The sequence below is a fragment of the Diuraphis noxia genome, unplaced genomic scaffold (assembly GCF_037042655.1).
Source record: "Diuraphis noxia isolate RWA-SAM2 unplaced genomic scaffold, SU_Dnox_SAM2 contig0005, whole genome shotgun sequence".
Classification (NCBI taxonomy): domain Eukaryota; kingdom Metazoa; phylum Arthropoda; class Insecta; order Hemiptera; family Aphididae; genus Diuraphis; species Diuraphis noxia.
The window spans coordinates 21,438,445-21,459,515 of record NW_028301715.1 but is presented as its reverse complement, the minus strand read 5'-3'; the positions used below and the strand labels follow the sequence as shown (position 1 = coordinate 21,459,515).

General features: G+C 32.3%; 5 protein-coding genes and 2 pseudogenes across 5 annotated transcripts; 4 read left to right on the top strand and 3 right to left on the bottom strand.

Moving 5' to 3' along the window:
- Positions 1–21,071, top strand: part of LOC149055040 (zinc finger MYM-type protein 1-like) — a 144,968-nt pseudogene that overhangs the window by 81,387 nt on the left and 42,510 nt on the right.
- On the top strand, positions 40–1,210 carry LOC149055050 (uncharacterized; annotated as a pseudogene).
- LOC149055049 (uncharacterized) lies at positions 14,028–15,425 on the bottom strand. Its single transcript, XM_089229659.1, has one exon. The coding sequence runs from the start codon at positions 15,270–15,272 to the stop codon at positions 14,064–14,066; it is 1,209 nt and encodes a 402-aa protein (XP_089085785.1). The 5' UTR covers positions 15,273–15,425; the 3' UTR covers positions 14,028–14,063.
- On the bottom strand, positions 15,425–16,177 carry LOC149055048 (uncharacterized). Its single transcript, XM_089229660.1, has one exon. The coding sequence runs from the start codon at positions 16,175–16,177 to the stop codon at positions 15,425–15,427; it is 753 nt and encodes a 250-aa protein (XP_089085786.1).
- Positions 17,287–18,226, bottom strand: LOC149055047 (uncharacterized). The gene has a single exon (XM_089229661.1). It carries the CDS (start codon positions 17,931–17,933, stop codon positions 17,295–17,297), a length of 639 nt encoding a protein of 212 aa, XP_089085787.1. The 5' UTR covers positions 17,934–18,226; the 3' UTR covers positions 17,287–17,294.
- On the top strand, positions 17,979–18,621 carry LOC149055046 (uncharacterized). The gene is made up of 3 exons (XM_089229663.1): positions 17,979–18,111; positions 18,268–18,443; positions 18,529–18,621. The coding sequence occupies exons 1-3, from the start codon at positions 17,979–17,981 to the stop codon at positions 18,619–18,621; spliced, it is 402 nt and encodes a 133-aa protein (XP_089085789.1).
- LOC149055045 (uncharacterized) lies at positions 18,774–19,853 on the top strand. Its single transcript, XM_089228885.1, has 2 exons — positions 18,774–19,470; positions 19,531–19,853. The coding sequence occupies exons 1-2, from the start codon at positions 18,774–18,776 to the stop codon at positions 19,782–19,784; spliced, it is 951 nt and encodes a 316-aa protein (XP_089085011.1). The 3' UTR covers positions 19,785–19,853.

Here is a 21,071-nt window from a genome sequence, read left to right as displayed (position 1 = left end):
TCGTGGTTAAACATTCTTATCATTTTTCTGACAACTATCATGTACCCAGACAAGGGTAAAAACCATAGACATATAAATATATAGACTGTATCCCTGCATGTACATTTTGAAATATCAACATCTGGTGAGAGAGACAGACTATAACTACACCTCACATGGAACAAAAAATACACAGAACATGGAAAAAAGTGGTACCTTTTTTAAAAATATATTGTACACATAAGACAAAATATTATATTTTTTTTTTGTACTACAAACTACATAATAATTTATATTATAATAAATATAAAAAAATAAATGATTAATAATAATTATAATATAAATTTGTAAATTTGTTTATTATATTTATATATATATATATATATATATATAATATAGAAAATGCATTAAAAGATATAAAAGGTGTAACTTTCAAAATATTTTATTTTCTTTTGTCGTTATTACTACAAACAAATCGTACCATAATTAGTACAGAAAATACCCTTTTAATTATGTTGATGAAAGTTAAACTAGGTCTAACATATTCAGCCCTTAGTACATTTTTTTCAGTCCATAGAACTACCATCAGTAGAGTATTTTCTGAATGTTTACTTATTTTAAGTCATAAAACAAATAATTTAATTATCTGGCCAAGTAAAACAACTATTGTAGACACATTACCAGAGGTTTTTAAAAAACATTACCCTCATTGTAGGTGTATCATTGATTGCACGGAAATAAGAGTTGAGCAACCTCAAACAGTTCAACAAAGAGTTTGCTTGTATTCCCGATACAAAGGTGGTTGTATACAATTAAAGTATTAGTTGCAATTACACCAAATGGTATGGTTAGTTTTCTATCTAAAGCATACGGAGGTAGGTCTAGCGATAGTTTTAACACCAATGATTCCGGATTTTTAAATAAGCTTGAACCTGGAGACCAAGTTCTTGCCGATAAAGGTTTTCCTGGAATACAACCAGGTGTTGCAGAAGGTCAAAATAGTATACTAGTTATGCCCCTAATGCTTCATAATGGTAGATTTTCTGAAGAAGAAGTAATAAAAACATTTAATGTTGCTAGTGTCAGAATACACATCGAACGATTTTTTGCAAGATTAAAATCTTTTAATGTTTTGAATAAAATAACAACTGATCTTTTACAATACATTGATAATTTATTACTCATTTGTTGTGTATTGGTAAATTTAAGTTCACCAATTATAAAACAGTAGAATTAGTTTTGATAAAATATTTTAAACATAAAAATATGTATTATATATTATGCTAATTATTATTACTTAACAAATTACTTATTATTAACTAAATATTATAATGTATTTGATTGGTTACATAAATTTGGTAAATAAAAAGAAAAGTAAAATTTATCCAATATTGGAATAATATTTTCTAAAAAGGTTAAATTTTTTTTAATTATTAATAACAAAGGCTTAATTTCATTAAAGATAAATAAGTGGCAATCATTTAAACCTGTACAATACAGTAACATTTGTATTTGTGTATAATATATATGACTATATTTTAACCCAACTTCACCATTTTTAACTTCAATATAGCTTAAGTTTGATTTTCCTGTTAATTGGTCAATTATAGATTTATGTTTGCATGAGCTGGGGCATTTAATTTCTAAAACTTAAGAAATTTTTCCATTTTTTAATATCAAACCATCAGGACTGGCACTAATCCATGGTCTACAAATATGAACAACCAACCCACTTTTAACTACATCAATGTTGTACATATCACAGAACTTATTAAATGCCTTGTCTTCAGTTTGTAATCCATATTGTATATTACTGGCTCCTTTTCCTACAATTACAGTTTCATTTAATAAAGATATTGCTAATTTATTTTGACATTCTTCAGACATATTCCTTAGTGTTTTTATTTTGTGTGCTTTTAAACTTGCTGATATTCGCATCTTTCGGTTTTGTTTCCAAGATAAATTAAGGGACTGATCGAGTGTTTGATTAAAAATTGATTCTATCATTGTTTCATTAACATTAAATATTCTCATAGAAGTAAGTATGCTCAGTTAATGTTAGTGGAAATGCAGAATAGAATTTAGGAAAATCAGATTGAACTTGCTTGATGATAATATTGGACAAAAAATCATTGTAACTATCATATTTTAAGCTTTGTTCAATATTATCTATAATATTATTTAAGATATTAGAGCATTGTCTATCAACTTCAGAACGTTGATCTGAACACAAATTATAACTTAAACTACATGGCAATGAAAGTATAATGTGGTTTTGAATAAAATCATTATGGCTCAGAATAGGAACGTTAATATTCAATTGTTTTTGAGGGAAAAGATCTGATATTTTTTTGCCTTTTTTATATAAACTTTCACAATACTCTGCGGGTCTTCCCCATTGCTGTGGCTCATCAGTTTTTGAAGTTCCTTCTTCGGAATTAACATATATAATAAGGGCAGCTATGTGTTTACATTTAGATCCAGCCCCAGCTGGACATTGACACACAGCATTCTTTATGGTTCTAGTACTATCCAACTATTAAAAAACAAGAGAATTTGTTTTATTAAGAAGTGCTTTTATTTGAGAAAACAGTTGTTGTAGAAAATAATACACACATTATGTACCAACATAAATATAAATATAAATATAAATTATATTTATAAATATAAATTATATTTATAAATATAAATTATAAATATACATTTTACCTCGAGCTGTACTTTATATGGGTCTAAAGAAACACTTGTCTGCCTGACAACCAAACCAGTTATTACACAAAATCCTTTAATTGGTCTAAACTCCTGTACATTCAGGACATGATTGCTTTCATACAACTTTAAACCTTTATTATAAGAGAATTTAAAATGTGAATTTATGCTTTGAAAGCCATACTTTATTATTAAATTACTCATAATTTATTTTAATTTTTTTGAAAATAATTAATTCAGAACTTTTGAAGTTTGAACTTTCCATTATCTGATGGAATATCTTGGAAAATGGAGTATCATTATCTAATTTTAATTCTACAAGAAAACAATTGTTTAGGTAGGCACCTAGTTAAGAACCGAATTAAATACACAGATTAGGCAGATGATCAAAAACATTTTAATAATAATTCAACCATTTAGTAATTATAAAATGTGACTATTTTTAAATAAATGTATATTAATCGACAGTTAAAAAAACAATTATTTACAGTTTATCACGCCTTTTCCCATATAACGTAATAAAAAAACTTGAATTTGATCCCCTGCATTAGTACAAGAGTTTACCACTAGACCGCGTTGTATTCCATCTCGCGCACGCAGTCTATAGAAGTCTGTGTGTAAAAGTGATATGATAACACGTTTACGTTATGTCACATGGTCACGGACCTCCACCACAGAATAAATTTATATTCTGTGACTCCACTGACTGTTCACTATTCTGTTTATGTTCATCTAGTATGTTGTTGTGTGATGTCATTTTGGTTTATGTTATCGTTTTCATGTGTATGTAACGGTGCGTTCCACAGTTGCAGCCTTTTTCGGCGAAGGCTTATCAGGCCTTCGTGCACGACCGGCCAGCTGTGGAATTATTATCAATGTTTTCTCAAAATTCGGTTATGTTCAAAACTTTTAAGGTGTTTTTATTAAGTGCGGTAATTTGCAGTAATCTGCAAAAAGATCTAATTGTTCTAATCTAGAAACATTCAATTTTAAATTAATATTATAATAGTTATAACACTATAGGTTGGTTATAACTCATTCATTAGGTAACGTTCTATAATAGTTTTACCTTTACTGGTTTTGATTGATTTGTTGCAAATATATTTGATATTTTTTGGCATGATTTTGCAGCAACTTTTAATTGTAACTCATTTTTTAATTCATTGTAATTGTGGCAAATATTCCAACGACCAGCGCTTCCAGAACACCTGCATTTGTTTCTGCATCAGTTTGTATCGCTTCAATCGATTCTGAGGAACAGATGACACATCAGGCTCTGGTGGCAACATGAGTGGGCCTCCAATTGAAAAGTGATCTGGTGTCAATACATTGTAATCTGTTGGATCTGAAGAACTTGGATATAACGGCCGAGAATTTAACGCAGCTTCGACCTGGCATAATAGGGTAGTTGTTTCTTCAAATGTTAGCAATACTCCTTTTGAAGTGCGAACAAGATGTCTTTTTGCAGACCTGACTTCGCTCTCCCATATCCCACCAAAATGTGGGGCGGCGGGATGAAATGCCATGTGATGCCACGCATAGTAAGAAAATCATGCACTTGTTTACTCTTTGCCGTTGCCTTGAAATAGGTTTTGAGTATGCGGTCCGCGCCAACGAAATTAGTCCCATTATCACTGTGAAGGTTCTCACACCGACCCCTCCGGGACATGAAGCGTGATAGTGCAGCTAAAAAATCGTCGGTTGACAGTGATGAGACTAGCTAAATAATATTATCTACGCAACATTAGAAATTTTTTATGTGTCTTGGTGTTAAGTTTTATACTGCTGGAGTTGTACGCGAGTTGAGCTTTCTCCGCGCATTAATACGATAAACACATCCAGTTATTTTAATTTAATCTCTTGTAAACAAAAGGGAGCCCAAGAGAGTAACATTAAAATTATAATTGATCTTAATTTATAAAGAAACAGGTTAACCTCATTTAGTTCAGTAAACACCATTGTCGAATGCTGACTCCGTTGTATGTGTGTATGTGCATGATGCTCATTTATTATAATGTATTGTAGCTCCGTTTAATTTATAAATCATAATTGATAAACAATAGATAAATTTGTATTCTTTTATAAAATAAATACTATAATTTAATACTTTTACAACACTTTATTAATATTTAATTTATAATTTACTAACTCTTTAATATAAATTAATTTACTTTCACATTTTTTTTTTTTTTAATTAAGTAAATTATTCTATTTTTTCCTCCATTGGGAGACTTCTATGCTCTGTTACATGTATCTATTTGTATTATTTTTTATTATTATCTATTACCTCGGTTGTTCTTATTGTTCTTTTTTGAAAACAGATTGAAATTAAAAAAAAAAGTATACACTTTATAAAATGTTGCAGCATTTGAAATGTTATCGAGAGTTTGTCAGGATGGGTTATTAACACACTTAATAACACATAAAACTTAAGATTGGGCAACAAATTATTTATTATTAAAAAGACAACGTCGCAACTCGCGTTAAACAAAAGATTGCAAAACAACGCTATTCTAAACAAGGAATAAAATTAAAAAGGGCTGTGGTTCGTGGGCGCACGCAGCGTCGCACACCACGGTTACGCACACACTGAACCGGACAGGCACACCGCGCCGGGCCGAGGCCTCGCGTCCGGTTGCCAGTGTAGCCAGTTGCTAACATTCGGCCTTCTGACTCCTCGGGCCGACTGTCTCGTTGCAGTGTACAAGTGCTAAAAACACTGACGTTTTTTTTAAATAGTAACAAATAATAACAAAGTAACAAAAAAAACAAAACAACTATAAGTAAGTATACGCCCTTGGCCCTGAGTATATTTGTATAAGTGTATATAATATAATATAAGTGTATTAATTCATGACATAGTCTTGGAGTCACCTGGGCAGTTTCCTTGACCTCTTTGCTCGTACTGAGTCATTGGTCGTAATTCCTGGTTCCAAGTCATCATCGTCTCCGGTCGCATCCACATCATCGTGGGTATCGGATTGTCCTTCGCTGTTCTCCTCCCCATCTTCCAGATCAGACTGCTCTTCATGTAGTACCTTCCACGACTTGAGTTGGGATGCATGAGCTGTTGTTGCGTAGGTTGACTTACCATCGGATGCTAGCTCAGCCACCCTGTATGTGTCTGATGGTAGGACCTCTGTGACTTGCAACGGCCGCTCCCTCAATTTCGTCGACTGTCCGGGCACCGGTTGCCTCAACATGACGACTACTTCACCCATATCAAAGCGTACCCGATCGTGGTGTCACCTATCGTATTGTCGTTTCATTTGTTTCTGACGTTGTACTATCGTGTCACGTACGACGGCATGTTGTTCCGTCGGCTCCGTTCTGTCGTTTTTTGTTCGGCTCAAGGTATGCAAGGCTTCTCCTTGATATCGCGGTTGGTATCCGTACAGTGCCTCACACGGTGTTTTCGATGTCGTTTTGTTAGACGCTGAATTGAGGTGGCGCTCGACTTCGCGCACTTTCGTATCCCAATTACGTTGATCGGTAGTAGAGAGACTCAGTAGTGGTAGAATGGTACGATTGACTCGCTCTACCTGTCCGTTCGCCAGCGGATGGCGGCTCGAATTCAACACATGACTAATACTGTGTAACGAACAAAACCTCTCGAATGCCTAGGACGTGAAGCATGTACCCCTGTCGCTTATAATTCGGTCCGGCACACCTCGTTCATCAATAAATTTTCCTAGTATTCGTAACACTCCAGCAGTGTCTGTGGTCCGGCAAGGGTAAAGATGTACAATGTACATATTTTGTGAGGTTATCCGCTATGACCAATAGGTACCTGTTCTGTTTCGTGGACGTCTCGAACGGTCCCAGATGACCTATATGTACTATTTGAAATGGCCGTCGCCCAGGGAGTGTCGGATGTAGTAGGCCTGCCTGCTTACCCGCTGGACGTTGGTGTGTCAAACAGTCTAAGCACATTTTTATGTGTTGGCGCACATACCTTCGCATACTCGAAAACCAATAATCACGAGTTATCCGAGCTATTGTTCTATCGACTGAAAAGTGCCCGCCGTAGTCATGTGCGGAAATCACAACCCCTTTACGCATTGGTTTTGGCACGACGAGTAATGCTTGTCTTCGGTAAATCCGGTATAGCATTTTAACTGCCTCAGCATATTTGCTTCCTTGGCCTACTCTACAAATATTATTACTATTTGGTTTATTTACATAGTCACCTATTACTACACTCCCCTATGTTAATTTAAAAATATGCCCTCATATTTTATGCTTAATAGTTAATTCTACCATATTATTACAATTAAGATATATGTATTATATACATATATATATGTGTATTAACATCATTATGTTATCGCACATTTTGAATTTATAGCAAGGAAGGATGTCGTTTGTGGTTTTTTTTTTTTTTTTTTATTTAGGATTATCTGGATTTTGGCTTAGGATATAATTTACAATTTGTTCAAAACCTTTCATGATCTTTTCGTCTATTATTTTTTTGTCGTTCTTCTTTAATTGTCTCCTATGTTTATTAATGTTGAATGGTTTTTTATTCTTTTTTAATTTTTCTATGTTGAATTCAACCTTTTTTATTGATTTTTTTAATTTTTTTATCATATTCACATTCTTGTTGTTGTCTGACATCTGAAATATTTATAGCATAATATTAATATTTTAAGTTATCAAGTGGTTTTTTTTTTTTTTTTTTTTTTTAATAATGATTTCGATCTATGACAAGGTGTACACTTTTTTTTTTTTTTTGTCAGGAATGGAATGGAAAGTATCAGGAAGAGATTTGAAATTTAAATCATGTATTTTGGGAGTTTCCTTATTGTTTGAAAAGTGTCTTGAATAAATTCCTTCTGTTATCTGTTATCCTGTTATCCTGGGTGCCGTGTATTGGTTTGTTGATGTTTTGCCGATGATACAATATAATTATAATTAGTTATACATTTTTTTTTTTTTTTTTTTTTATATATAATAATTTTATTTATAATAATGAAACCTATTGTGATTGTGAGGATTGTTAGCCATGTTAAGTATATGATGTCTCCTAAGAATTCATCTACAAATGGTTTGTTAATTTTTTTTAGGATGATATCATTTAAATATTTTTCTATGTTTGGTATTTGTTTAGTGACGTGAAAGTTTGGTATTTCTTTGATCCAATCTGTATTTAATATTTCTGACATATTGGTAAAGTACATATTATCTTTGGTTTCTTCATAATTGGTTTTTAATGACTTAATTTTTGTCCAAGATACTGGTAATATTCTACTAATTTTGAATTTGTTTAGATTATTAGATTCACATGGGTACATTTTCGGGATTAAAATTTTTTCGTCCTTTGATAATTCATAGTTACATGAGAACGATATTTTAATTAACCCTGGATAGCTATAGTTTATGTTTAGTTCTTTTATAATTGTTGTATTTAACTTTTCAATTTTTATTTTTAAAGTTGGCTGTGGGTTTGTTAGTGCATAGGTGTGTATTCCTATTTGTTTAATTATTGTAGAATCATCGCCTTGTTGTTTAACACATTGAAAATAACAGTATTGATTAATTACGTCTAATGGTAGGTTCTTAAATATTGCTTCTACACATTTTGGTGAGAGTGTGATATCGGACGAGAATTTTGGGATGTAACATAAATCAGTAATGGGTGGATCACAATGTTGTAATCCAATTCCTGAAATAATCCTATGTTCGTCATTTATATAATTATTTGCGATATATGTTTTTTTTGAATGTATAAGAAAGACAGAGTCATAAAATTTGAAGTGCATCTGTATGTATTGGTACAATTTCCATTTAGCAAATCTTTCTTGGATTGGTATTTTTATTTTTATTAGAATTTTTGTTTTTGAAAATTGACACTCCGCTATAGGTAAATTATAATACGCTGAAAGATTTTCCCATGGGATGGTCAGTTCGTACCCATCTTTTTTTATTGTGTTTTCTAGTTTTATGAGGTCATTATACAGTGTTTTGGACTCTATTATTCTTGGTGGTATTTTTTGTAACTTACAATGTAAGTGAGTACTAGTTTCTCTTTCATAGTTTGTGAATTTTAATATTATTTTCATGAGGTTGTATATTATCTCTTGGATACCTTGAATTGTGTTTTCGTGATTTGTTTTTTCCATTAAATTATTGGTTTTTTCCTCATTTTTGAATTTGATGAAGTTATCTTTTAATAATAGTATATTATTATTTGTATTTTTAGTATATTTGTTTAATTCAGTTGTAATATTAATTAAGTCCCTATGATCTGACACGAAAATATCTTTAAATTTATTAATTTGTTGATTTAACGCTTCTTCGTTTGTATAAATATTTTTTAATTGTTTTTCAGTGGCTATATTGCAACAGAAATGATAGAGGTTCCCGAATAATTGTATGCCTCTCTTTGATCTATTATTTTTAAGGTTGAGGTTTATTATCTCTAATATATCTTTGTCGTTGTCCTCTATATTTTTATTTATGGTAGTTAGGATTTCTAGTGTTTCTTTCATAATATTACAATAGTTGGTGTTTTTATTTGTGCAATATTTTTCTACCCCCCAGTCGTAATTTATGTTGTTTGAATTGTTATCTTGGATTTCTTGCGTGTATACCAGAGGGATACTTTTGTCATATAAGATGGCTTCTTGGATTTCTTCAAAAAATGCTCCGGGTGACACAGTTATAGCTATATTTTCCTCAGCATATGCGTTGATGATTGATATGAGAATTAAAATATATTTGGATAACATCTAGAACAGATCATTGATTGGTCATTGGTTTAATATTGTAATTTAATTCTTGTAAGAATGTATATATATTTTATAAATTTTCATGGAAAGGTTTTATTCGCTGTACGTGTATAACGTCTAATACCTTTTTTTTATTTAGAATTAATTCTACTTTATAGTTTACCTCTGTTAATTTTTCAACAATCGTAAAAGGACCTCTATATTTGTTAGCTAATTTTTTTGTTTTATTTGGTTCCTGAAAATCGAATTTTATTAATACCTTCTGTCCTGGTTTGAAGTTAATGTTTTTGTGTTTTTGATCATATAACTTTTTCTGAATTGATTGTTCTTTTTTTATTATTTCTGGTATAGTTTCTCTAATTATCTGTAATAGTTTTAGAGATTTTGTAAGATTAAATGTTTCATTTTCTACAGACATTAATTTGTTGTCCAATGGTTGATTAGCTTCCATGCCATGTAGTAAATAAAATGGGCTGACTTTTAGTCTTGAGCTAGGACAAGTATTATATGCAAAAACTACAATTTTGTAGTATAAGGACCATTGTTTTTGATTTTAATTTACGTAGTGTGTTAGGCTACTACAAATAATTTTATTCATTAGTTCAGTCATACCGTTTGTTTGTGGATGGTAGGCGCTTGAGAATATTTGTTCAATTCCTAGTTTTTTGCATGCATACTCTACTTCCTTGTTTTTAAAGTGTGTGCCTCTATCGCTACAAAAATATTTAGGGACTCCGTAGGATGTTATTAGTTCCATAAGGAAATTTATTGTGGCTGCTCCGTTTGCATTCGTAACTGCTTTCGCAAAGGCCATCTTTGTTGCGTTGCAGGTTGCTACAATAATGTATTTTTTTCCGTTGGATGTTGGTAATGGACCTAGATAATCAAATGTTAATAGTTGTAACGGTTTTCCCGAAATTAAAGGTATTGGTTGTAGTAGTCCGTTGTTTTTACCTTGAGGCTTTTTGGAAAGCTGACATGATGTACATGTTTTTATAAAAAAATAAGTATCTTGTATTATGGTTGGCCAGTAATATTTTTCATTTAATTTTGATAAGGTTTTCGTAGTACCAAAGTGTGCTGAAAAAACGGATTAGTGGTAGGACTTTAAGACAGTATTTACCAACTTAGTTGAAATAACTAATAAATATTTTATGCCATGTGGTGACCAATTTTTGAAATATAGTAGTTTGTCTTTAATAATATATTTTCTGGATTTTTTATAGTATTTATTTTTAGTATCTCCTGATAAGGATAAAATTATATTTTTACAATATTCGTCTGTTGACTGTAATTTTCTCAGTGTCTCAGGTTGTATTGTGTCGAAATTAATTGTGTCTATATTTTCTTTGTCGTCGTCATCGTTTAACATATCAGCAATTTTCGTTATATTAACGGGGTAACGCGAGAGACAATCTGCAGCCATGTTCCATGAACCTGGGCGATGTTTTATTTCAAGATCGTATTCTAAGAGTTTAAAAATAAATTTTGTAATACGAGATCATGGGTTCTTCATCGTTTGGTAATACTGTAAGCTGGAATGATCGCTAAACACAGTTATTTTTCTCCCTAAGAGATATTCTCTGAAGTGGTTTGTCGCAAATACTACAGCCGACATTTCCAATTCTGTTGTTGTGTAGTTTTTTTCACCTCCTTTTAATTTTCTATAGGCTATAGGATGCCTTTTACCGTTGTTGTCTTCTTGTTCCAGTATTCCAGACAATCCTTCTAGCGAAGTATCAGTAGTGACAAAAACTGGGTATCCATCTTCGAAATGTGCCAGAACTGGTGCTGTGGTTATGGCCCTTTTTAAAATTTCAAAAGCTTCTACCTGTTCTTTTCCCCAAACAAATTGATTATCCTTTTTTGTTAAGCTTGTCAAAGGGTTTGCTTTTCTTGCAAAATTGTCAATGTATTTTCTATAATAACTTGTAAGTCCAATGAAGGCTCTTACGTCTTTTATTTTATTTGGAGTTGGGAATGAAGTAATTGCTTTAATATTTTTTTCTAACGGTTTTATTCCTATGTTTGATACTGAATGTCCAAGTAATTCAATATTTGAACTGAAAAAATTGCATTTATTTGTTTTTAATTTTAGACCTGTTTCTTCCAGTCTACTGAATATATTTTTTAAATTAGTTAGCGCTTCTTCAAAACTGGTTCTGAAACAACATATGTCATCTAGGTAGGCTATCATTGTTCTGTATAGATAGTCACTGAATACATTATTTATTATTCTTTGAAAAATTGGTGCTGAATTTTTAAACCCTTGTGGTATCCTTTTGAAATTAAAAAGTCCAAAATCTGTTATGAATCCTGTCTTATTTTGGTCCTCTTGTTTAATCGGAATTTAAAAGTGCCCGCCGTAGTCATGTGCGGAAATCACAACCCCTTTACGCATTGGTTTTGGCACGACGAGTAATGCTTGTCTTCGGTAAATCCGGTATAGCACTCCATTGTGCAGCTCGTAGTTTGTTACTTCCGCTTCTTCGCTTCTGGTTCGTTCGTTTGGTGACTCCAACAGTCGTATTATCTTCCGAGTTCGATCATCGCCTTGTTGCATGTACCGGACACGGTCCTCCGTCGACAGAGCCATAAAAACCTCGAGACGTTCAGCAAGTTCAGTTTCGACGGACTTATCGTGGGCGGTGGTATCGTCGACAGCTTGGCTCAGCACGTCAACGTGCATGGCGCACGCTCGCGATCCCGGCCGATATCTGACGTCAAAATCGAACTTCTGGAATACTTCGAACCATCTAGCAATCTGGGGCTCCGTCGTTCTATTGATGTTCAAATAGGTCAATGCTTGACAGTCAGTTATCACAGTAAAATGTACACCTAATAATTAGGGATGTAAACGATTTAGAGTCCAGACTATCGCGTATAGTTCCAGTCGGCTCGAATGGTAGTTAGACTCAGGTAGAGTCGTTCGTTTACTTACGGCGTAGACCATTTTCAAATCTGACGCCTTGCTGCCTTGTAACAGAATGCCGGACAGGGCCTTAGAACTGGCGTCCGTATGTACCTCTGTGGTTTGTTGCTCGTCGGTCCAGACATAAGGCGCGCTCTTCGCCGTAAGCAGAGTCAACGGTTCCGCAATTTCGGCGTACTTAACTATGAATCTCCGGAAGTACCTGGTGAGCCCGAGAAACCAGCGTACTTCGTGGGCGTCGCGTGGCCGTGGATAATTACTGATCGCCTCGATTTTGCGTCCGGGTTCGATCTCTCCTTGTCTGATTCTGAATCCCAAGTAGTCTAGCTGCGTAGAACCGAAGGTGCATTTAGAGTTTAGACGGCTTCAACGTCAATTTTGCCCCAGTGAGCACTTCAAACACCCTGCCTAGGCTATCCATCATGTCGGACCAATTCTTCGACGGTATGATGATGTCATCGAGATACGTGTTGACCACAACAGCGTCCTTCAGGTCCTTGAACACCGTGGACATCAAACGTTGGAAGACCGCCGGGGCTCCCTTGAGACCGAAAGGCATGCGTTCGAACCTCGCTACGGTCTCCTCCGTCGGGAACGCCGTTTTGTCCTTGGCCTCGTCCGTGAGCGATATTTGCAAAAACCCGTTCGAAAGGTCCAGGGTAGTGAATATAAGTCCGTGTGCCAATGATCCCAGCTGGGCGTCGACGTCTGGCATAGGGAAGGGGTTGGCAACGGTCTGCCAGTTCAACTTACGATAATCGACTCAAAGCTTTTTCTCGCCCGACGAGTTGTTGACCAACCATACGGGGCTTGCGTATGGCGAAGTAGATTCCGAGATAACGCCCGCCTTTTTCCACTCGCACAGCATGTCGGAAATTACGCGCCTATCCGCAGGCGACGTTTTGTATGGTCTTGCGCTAACTGGTACACTATTCGGCTCTTCAGTGATGCTCATTTTAATCATGTCGGTGCAACCTAGCTCGTCCAAGGACTTAATACGTTTCGGTATCGATTTATGAGCGTCAAAAATTCGTTCCGCTGTCCGTCGGAGACCGAAGGGTCAATTTTTATTTCGTCGACGATTATCGGCTGCCTTGGTTTCGGCGCTTGTTCCTCTGCTATGTAATTACAGGTCAAATCCTCGTCTGGCACGGGGAGCCGTAAAATCCCGGAAAATAATCTAACGGACCGTATATATCCGGAAAAAATAAGTATAGTCCCGGACCGTAGAAATCCGGAATAAAATATTTTTCGGACCGTATTATGCCGGACCGTATAATTCCGGAATTTAAAAATAATCGAACCGTATTGTCACGGACCGTAGAAATCCGGAATGTATACTCCCGGACCGTATTCTTCCGGAAAGAATAAATACAAAGACTGTATAGTCCCGGACCGTAGAAATCCGGAATAAAATATATTTTGGACCGTATAGTAGTATATATTTGTATGTTCACAGCCAGCTTTTCCACGGTAATTTTTTTTTTTCAAGGGGAAAATTCTCCCTTGGAGCACTCTGATTTACCGCGTAACACAATACGGTGATTACACAAGATTGTCCACCTATTTGCGCCTTACACAAAAATATTTACCGTATCAACTATTTTACCCCGTTTTTTAAAATTTTTTCAATCAAATATTTTTATAAAAATTATATTTCAAGTAAAGAACACAAATTATTTAATAAACTTTTTTTATTTTGTTCAATAAAATTACACAAGTTTTCTTACTTCTCTAGTAAAAGGTACATATTCTACAATACGATCATGAATTAACAAACAATAAGCAGTTACACCTGTAAGAGATTCCGATGCTTCAATTTCCAATTGAACATCCACTGCTGAGGCTGTTGCCGAATCATTCTGTTTTGAAGTATCAATAACTATAATGGGTGCGTTCGATAGAAAAGTAGATGGACTCAATATAGGGTTCCGTATACTTTTTTCGTAATACGATTCTTGAAACGATGTATACATATCATATAATAATGTAAAATTATTTTTTGAAAAATCTAAATTCAAATTATCATACGGATATGCAATCGAGTTTAGAAATACTTTAACGTTCGTTAGATTACAATGGTCGAATATACTACAATCTTTTGTTAGTGTATTTTTACGACCTTTTTGTAATCCAATTATAATAAATCGTGGTTTTTCTAATTTTGAAGCGGTTTTCAAGTTCCATACTACTTTTTTAGTAGTCCCGAGTTCAGGATATTCAAAAGTTTCAAAAGATCTAAAAGGAATAAACAAACTTTTTTCTTTTTCTACAAGTTTCAATAACTTTAACCTTTCTTCATCATCAACAGTAATATGCGGAACCTTCCAGACTATTTTATTTAATACAACTTTACCTGAAGCAGCAACTATATCACTTTTAAGACTTAACGCATTTAAATCAGTATGACTTCGAGTTAATATTAATTCCAATCTTGAATTTACTAATATTTTTTTATAATCTTCAAACAGTCCTAACCAATATTTCAATGGAATGCAAGCACTGAATTCACCTTTATCGTTTGTTAATTGTGTTCCATTTTTCAAATTCCAGCCAGAATTTTCGTAACAATTATAGTTATCTGGTGTACCAGATAAGTATCCTTTCAGCGAGCTTGTGATTCCAAGAACACGTGTGCTATCTACTTCTATTCCATTTATTTCTAATCGTATTTGTTCGAAGAGGTATGAATAACCATTATTACACAGTTTCACTTTATCAGGTTCAGATATTGTTCCTTCTAAAAAAATAAAGCTCTCGTGTAGATACGGATAAACATCTGTTTGCTGTACTGATATTCGTATTTCATCATTATTATTAAACGATGTTGTGTACGGTGTATATGAATGATATTCAATTTTCGTTATTTTAGAATCCGTCTCGTACCGTGAACTTATATCTAAAATATCACTTTCAGGCATTTTGTTTTAATTGATAACCTAGAGCTTGCAAAATTTTTTTATTTTTCAACGTCAATTTTTTTACTTTATTTGATGTTACCGGTACCACTTTAGTCTTATGACTAGTTGAACTGATCTGAAGTAGCGGATTTATATTGAATTTTAATCCCATATCAAGATCCGTAACGTTTAATATGTAACACGATTGTCAATGCCTCACCAAAATTGTTAATCAATTTATGATCTTGATCAACTAACTGAACGGTTATCGTATCAATATTTGTTTTATTCAATTTGTAATATATTAAATTTGACGGTGACTGTACTACTTTCGATCCTAGCGTTTCACTAGGGAAAAACTCATAAATCGAATGACTTTGAAGATGGTTGTTGAATGATCCTTGAGCTATATTACACATTACTTTTATAGAATTAATTGTGTTTAAATTCATAGGTTTTTCCGATCTATGAGTAGATAAGAGTCTTTCATACTCTGGCTTATATTCTCGTTTTTCAAAACCCAATACAGGTGCCATGTTATGTGCAATCTCAAAGTGTAGTATTCCATTACATTTTATATTTGATCTGAAATCGTTAGGATCAACCGAAATGTCACATGTTAACTGAGTTTTGAATTTTTCATTATAAATATTTATTTGTTCCTTAACGCGATGCTTAATATCTTTAATTTCATAACATCCCTCTTCCAGTTTAATATAACACCACATACGATCATTATTATTATTATGATCACCTACTTCTATAGCAAATTTATTATTATGTTTATTGATATTCGGGAATGAATTAAATGTCTGCAAACATAACAAAGCAATTTCTGAATCTTCGTAAAGGTTTATAGACGGAAAATAATTTGCAGATAATGTGGTTTTGTCCCCGGTTAAACTTAATGTGACTGACTCGTACATTCTAATATCTGAGATATAAATTTAATAATGAAACTAGTGACGCTTAATATGCAGAGCAACTGTCAATGTCTCATTAAAGTTATCGATCGGATTATTGTTTTGATCAACTAACTGTACAGTTATTGAATTAATGACTGTTTTGTTTAATCTGTAATATATCAAATTTGGTGGCGACTGAACTACTTTCGATCCAGTTCTTCCACTAGGGAAAAACTCATATATTGAATGACTTTGAAGTTGATTGTTGAATGACCCATGTGCTATATTACACATAACTTTTATAGAGTTAATTGTGTTTAAATTAGCAGCTTTTCCCGAACGAAGATCTTCATGTAATGGTCCATAGGTTCTCTTTTCAAATCCAAAAACAGATGCTATACTGTTTGGAACATTTAACTTTAGTCTTCCATTGCATTTAATGTATGTTCTAAAATCGACGTGATCAATAGATACGTTGAATGTTAGCTGTGTTCCCCATTCATTATTGAAGTGATATAACTCTTTCTTAATTTTGTTGTTAATATCTTCAATTTCATAACATCCTTCTTCCAAAATACATATAAACGTTTTTTGTTTATGCGCATGATTTAATGACGGAATTACATCTATCTCCAGTCGGTTATTAGTTAAATTTATGTTTGGAAATAAATTTCGTGTTTTCAAATATAACAAAGCTATTTCCGAATCCTCGTAAACGTTAAGAGGTGGGAAATAATTCGTGGATAATAAAGTTGTGTTTCCAGTCAAACTTAATGTAACAGATTCATGCATAATAAAAATTCAAGACATAAATGTCCACAGTTGAATGAATTGAAATCTTGATAGTTAGAATAATTATATATTATTTTATACTCTTTAAAATAGTGTTGTAATTCAATTGGTGGAGGTAAATCACCAAAGCTATCAAAATATACTACTTTATCTTTATTTTTATGAAACGCTACCCAATGACTTCCATTACCTGAAGATATATCTAAGTTTAAAATACCACATTCATTTACATACGGTTTTTTAGGTAAGTTATCACGTGAAAACACTCCACGGAAATGATTGATTTTCAACTTTGTTATACATTTTATAATATCTTCTGACGAAAGCGGTCTGTTAGGTAGCGTATTTAACAGTTTTTTTTCCATACCTTGTTTTTGTTTAAATTTAAACCACTACCTTTTTTTCTTTTTGAATTTTGAATTGCATTATACACACTAGCACCTCCAGACATTAAGCTACCAAGTGCTGACAATCCCGCAAATATAGGTATTAAGGGAATTACACCTCCTGTTTGTCTCGGTGGTAAAATCAGTCTTTTGCTACCATTTTTTTTCTTAAACATTCTTTTTTTCTTTACTGCTATCATAAGATTTTTTATTTTTGTAGCACGTTTCTTTTTATAACCCATTCCTATTTTTCTTTTAGCTTTCATCGCGTTTGTTACTGCATACGCAACAATTTTCTCCTTTTTAGGAGTATCTATAGCTTTAAATCTTTCCCAAGCACGATTTTCTAACACTTCATCAGCTTTATGTCTATCGTTTAAATTTTTACTAGATGCATACGCAATATCGTGATCACGACAAGCAGTATCCAATGGATTTATTCCTATGTCACCACGATTTAATCTTTTTTTTAATTTTGTACCTGGCCCACAAAACTGATAACCTGGAACATGAGATTCAAACGGAAGACTATTTATAAGAGAGTTTACAATACCTTTACCAGTCTTTTTCGATTTACACTTTCGAGTTGAACGCATCATCAATAACTGAATATAAAATAAAAATCTTTGAGTATTTATAAGAAAATGGATTTAATTGAACAGAAAGATAAATTAGAAATAATAAACGTAGATGTACAAATATCGAAAAAACCATCAAGACATGGTTCGTTATTACCTGATACTATACGTGCTATATTAGTTGGTCCTAGTGGATCGGGTAAAACAAATATAATGTACAATCTAATCACACATGAAAACGGGTTAAGATTTGAAAATATTTATTTATACTCTAAAACCTCTAATCAAGAAAAATATGTTTTGTTAAAAAAAATAATGGATGATATACAAGGTGCTAATTTGTTCATATTTACAAACGCAGATAAAGTTATAAAACCTAACTTAACTAAGAAAAATTCTATTATAATTTTTGATGATGTAATATGTGACTCACAGTCTGTTATTAGAGAATACTTTAGCATCTGTAGACATTCAGGTGCTAGCTCCGTATTTTATTTAGCACAAACATATTCTAAAATACCAAAACAGTTGGTAAGAGATAACTCAAACTTTTTAATAATTCTGAAACAAGATGACATGAATTTACGTCATATATTCAATGATCATTCGTCGACAGATATGGATTTCTCAGAATTTCGGAAAATTTCTCATTTATGTTGGAATCAAAGTGATTATGGGTTTATGGTTATTGATAAAACTCGAGAAATGAATGAAGGAAGATATAGATGTGGTTTTCATACGTTTATTAAAATAAAATAATTATATATATATATAATATATATATATAATGTAACATTGTTATTATCTACATAGTCTTGCCAGTGGTCATACGATACAGTAATATTGAGTTTATTATTTACTATGAACAAAGAAAAAGTTTTGCTGAAAAATTTAATAATATCAAAAAAAAATATTAAACGAAAAATAATGGAAATGAAACGTGGTATTATAGATTCAGATAACTATTTCCGTGAAGCATTTAAACCAATAACTGAACCACTCAGTACAAAAATAGAAAAAAATACATCGTGTAACTTACAACTAGCTGATTATAAAAATGCAGAAACCTCATACACTAGTGGAGAAAATGAAGATGATGAATTAAATTCGACATTTGTAAATTTTTTTGAACGTCCTAAATCACAACGTTATGATAAATCTTATGGTTTACATTATGATAGAACTAGTGATTCTTACAAAATAGGAGATTACTCTGTAACTTTTAGCCATGGTAACTTACAGCTGCTTAATAAATATTATCCATGGACATTAGGACTACAGTCTTTATTATGTGAGAAAGAACCAAAAAATACAACTATACAAGATATGGAATCTTATTACGATATTTTGAAAACTTCTCGAGTTCATTTAAAAGCGGATGGGAAACCAAAAACCTCAAAGTTTCATAAATGGGCGACCGTTGTAAAACCTCTCTACGAAAGAATGAAAAATGAAGAAAAACAGTTAAACGAAGAAATAGTTAAAATTAATAACTCTAGAGCTCCTCGGATAAGCTTTAAACAATTAAACGAACATTTATCTAGTTCGAGTGCTAAACGTAGTAACGTTCATAATAATACAACCATAACAAATGAACCATTTGATTTTAACCCTACAGCAAACAGTTCTATGTCTGTAGATCCTCCAGTTGAAAAGATGTTTAATTTTACTGCATCACCACATGCTAAGAAAGGTTCTGGTTTATATAAAGATGTAATACCTCAAACACAGTTAGTTTATTATGATGATCCAAATGAATTAGTAACTAGATTAAATCTTTTAACATCATCACAAAGAGTTGGTAATACTGGCGTTAGTAATGAAATCATATCTATTTTAGAAGAATTACGTGAGAGGAATATTATAGTATAATGACAACCTTAGAGAATATAGCTAATGAGCTACATCGACCAGCGAGAAAAATATTTCCTAGACGTAGCGTAGTTACACGGTTTAAAGATGATCTCTGGCAAGCTGATTTAATAGACATGCAGTCACATTCTAGACAAAATAAAGGTTTTAAATTCATTTTAATCATAATTGATACATTTACCAAGTATGTATGGGTAGAAGCATTGAAAAATAAAACAGCGGAGGAATGTACAAAAGCTATGTTTAATATATTGAAAAAAGCTAATCCAAAATTGTTACAGACAGATAATGGTACAGAATTTTATAATAATCAATTTCAAGATTTAATGAAAAAATATAAAATTAAACATTATAGTTCATTCAGTGTCATTAAGTGTTCAATTTGTGAACGTGTAATACAAACTCTTAAAAATAAAATATATAAACATTTTACTGCAACAGGTACATGGAATTGGTATAATACAATATCAAAAATTATACAAAACTATAATAATACAAAACATAGAACAATTAAATGTACACCAAGTGAAGCTCGAATGGATGCAAACAAAATTAAACTTAACACACATACAAATATCAAAACATTATACAAACCAAAATTTAAAATTAATGACAAAGTAAGAATATCTAAATATAAACATATATTTGATAAGGGATACACGCCAAATTGGACGACAGAAATATTTACAATTTCAAAAATTTTACATACAAATCCAGTAACGTATCAATTAAAAGATGAATCGAACAATATAATCTTAGGTGGTTTTTATGAACAAGAAATTAAATTAACTGATTTTCCAAACACCTTTCTTGTTGAACGTGTTATAAAAAAAGTTGGGAATAAAATGTTTGTCAAGTGGTTAGGTTTTGATACAAGTTATAATTCATGGATAACGTTGTCAGATATATTAAAATAAAATTTTATATTATATTATTTTTATCATATTATTATATTTTACCTTTTTACTGTTTTTCTTTGATAACAATAAAAATTTGTTTATTTACATGAAACATTTAACAATTAAAACATTATATAATACTGATAGATAGCGCTTTTTGTTTATTTCGATTGCGGATATATAAAGTTTTTTAATTTATAGTGGCCATAAGCCAATGTATTAATCCCATCATCCATTATATAACGTTTATCATCGTTAGCACTAAGAACAAGCTTAGTCATAGTTTTCGAATGGACAATATGTTTATTGGATTGAATAAAATTCATTTTTCTATGAGTTTGTTTATCCTCAACAGTTATATGGTTTATAAATGCATTTAATATATCCA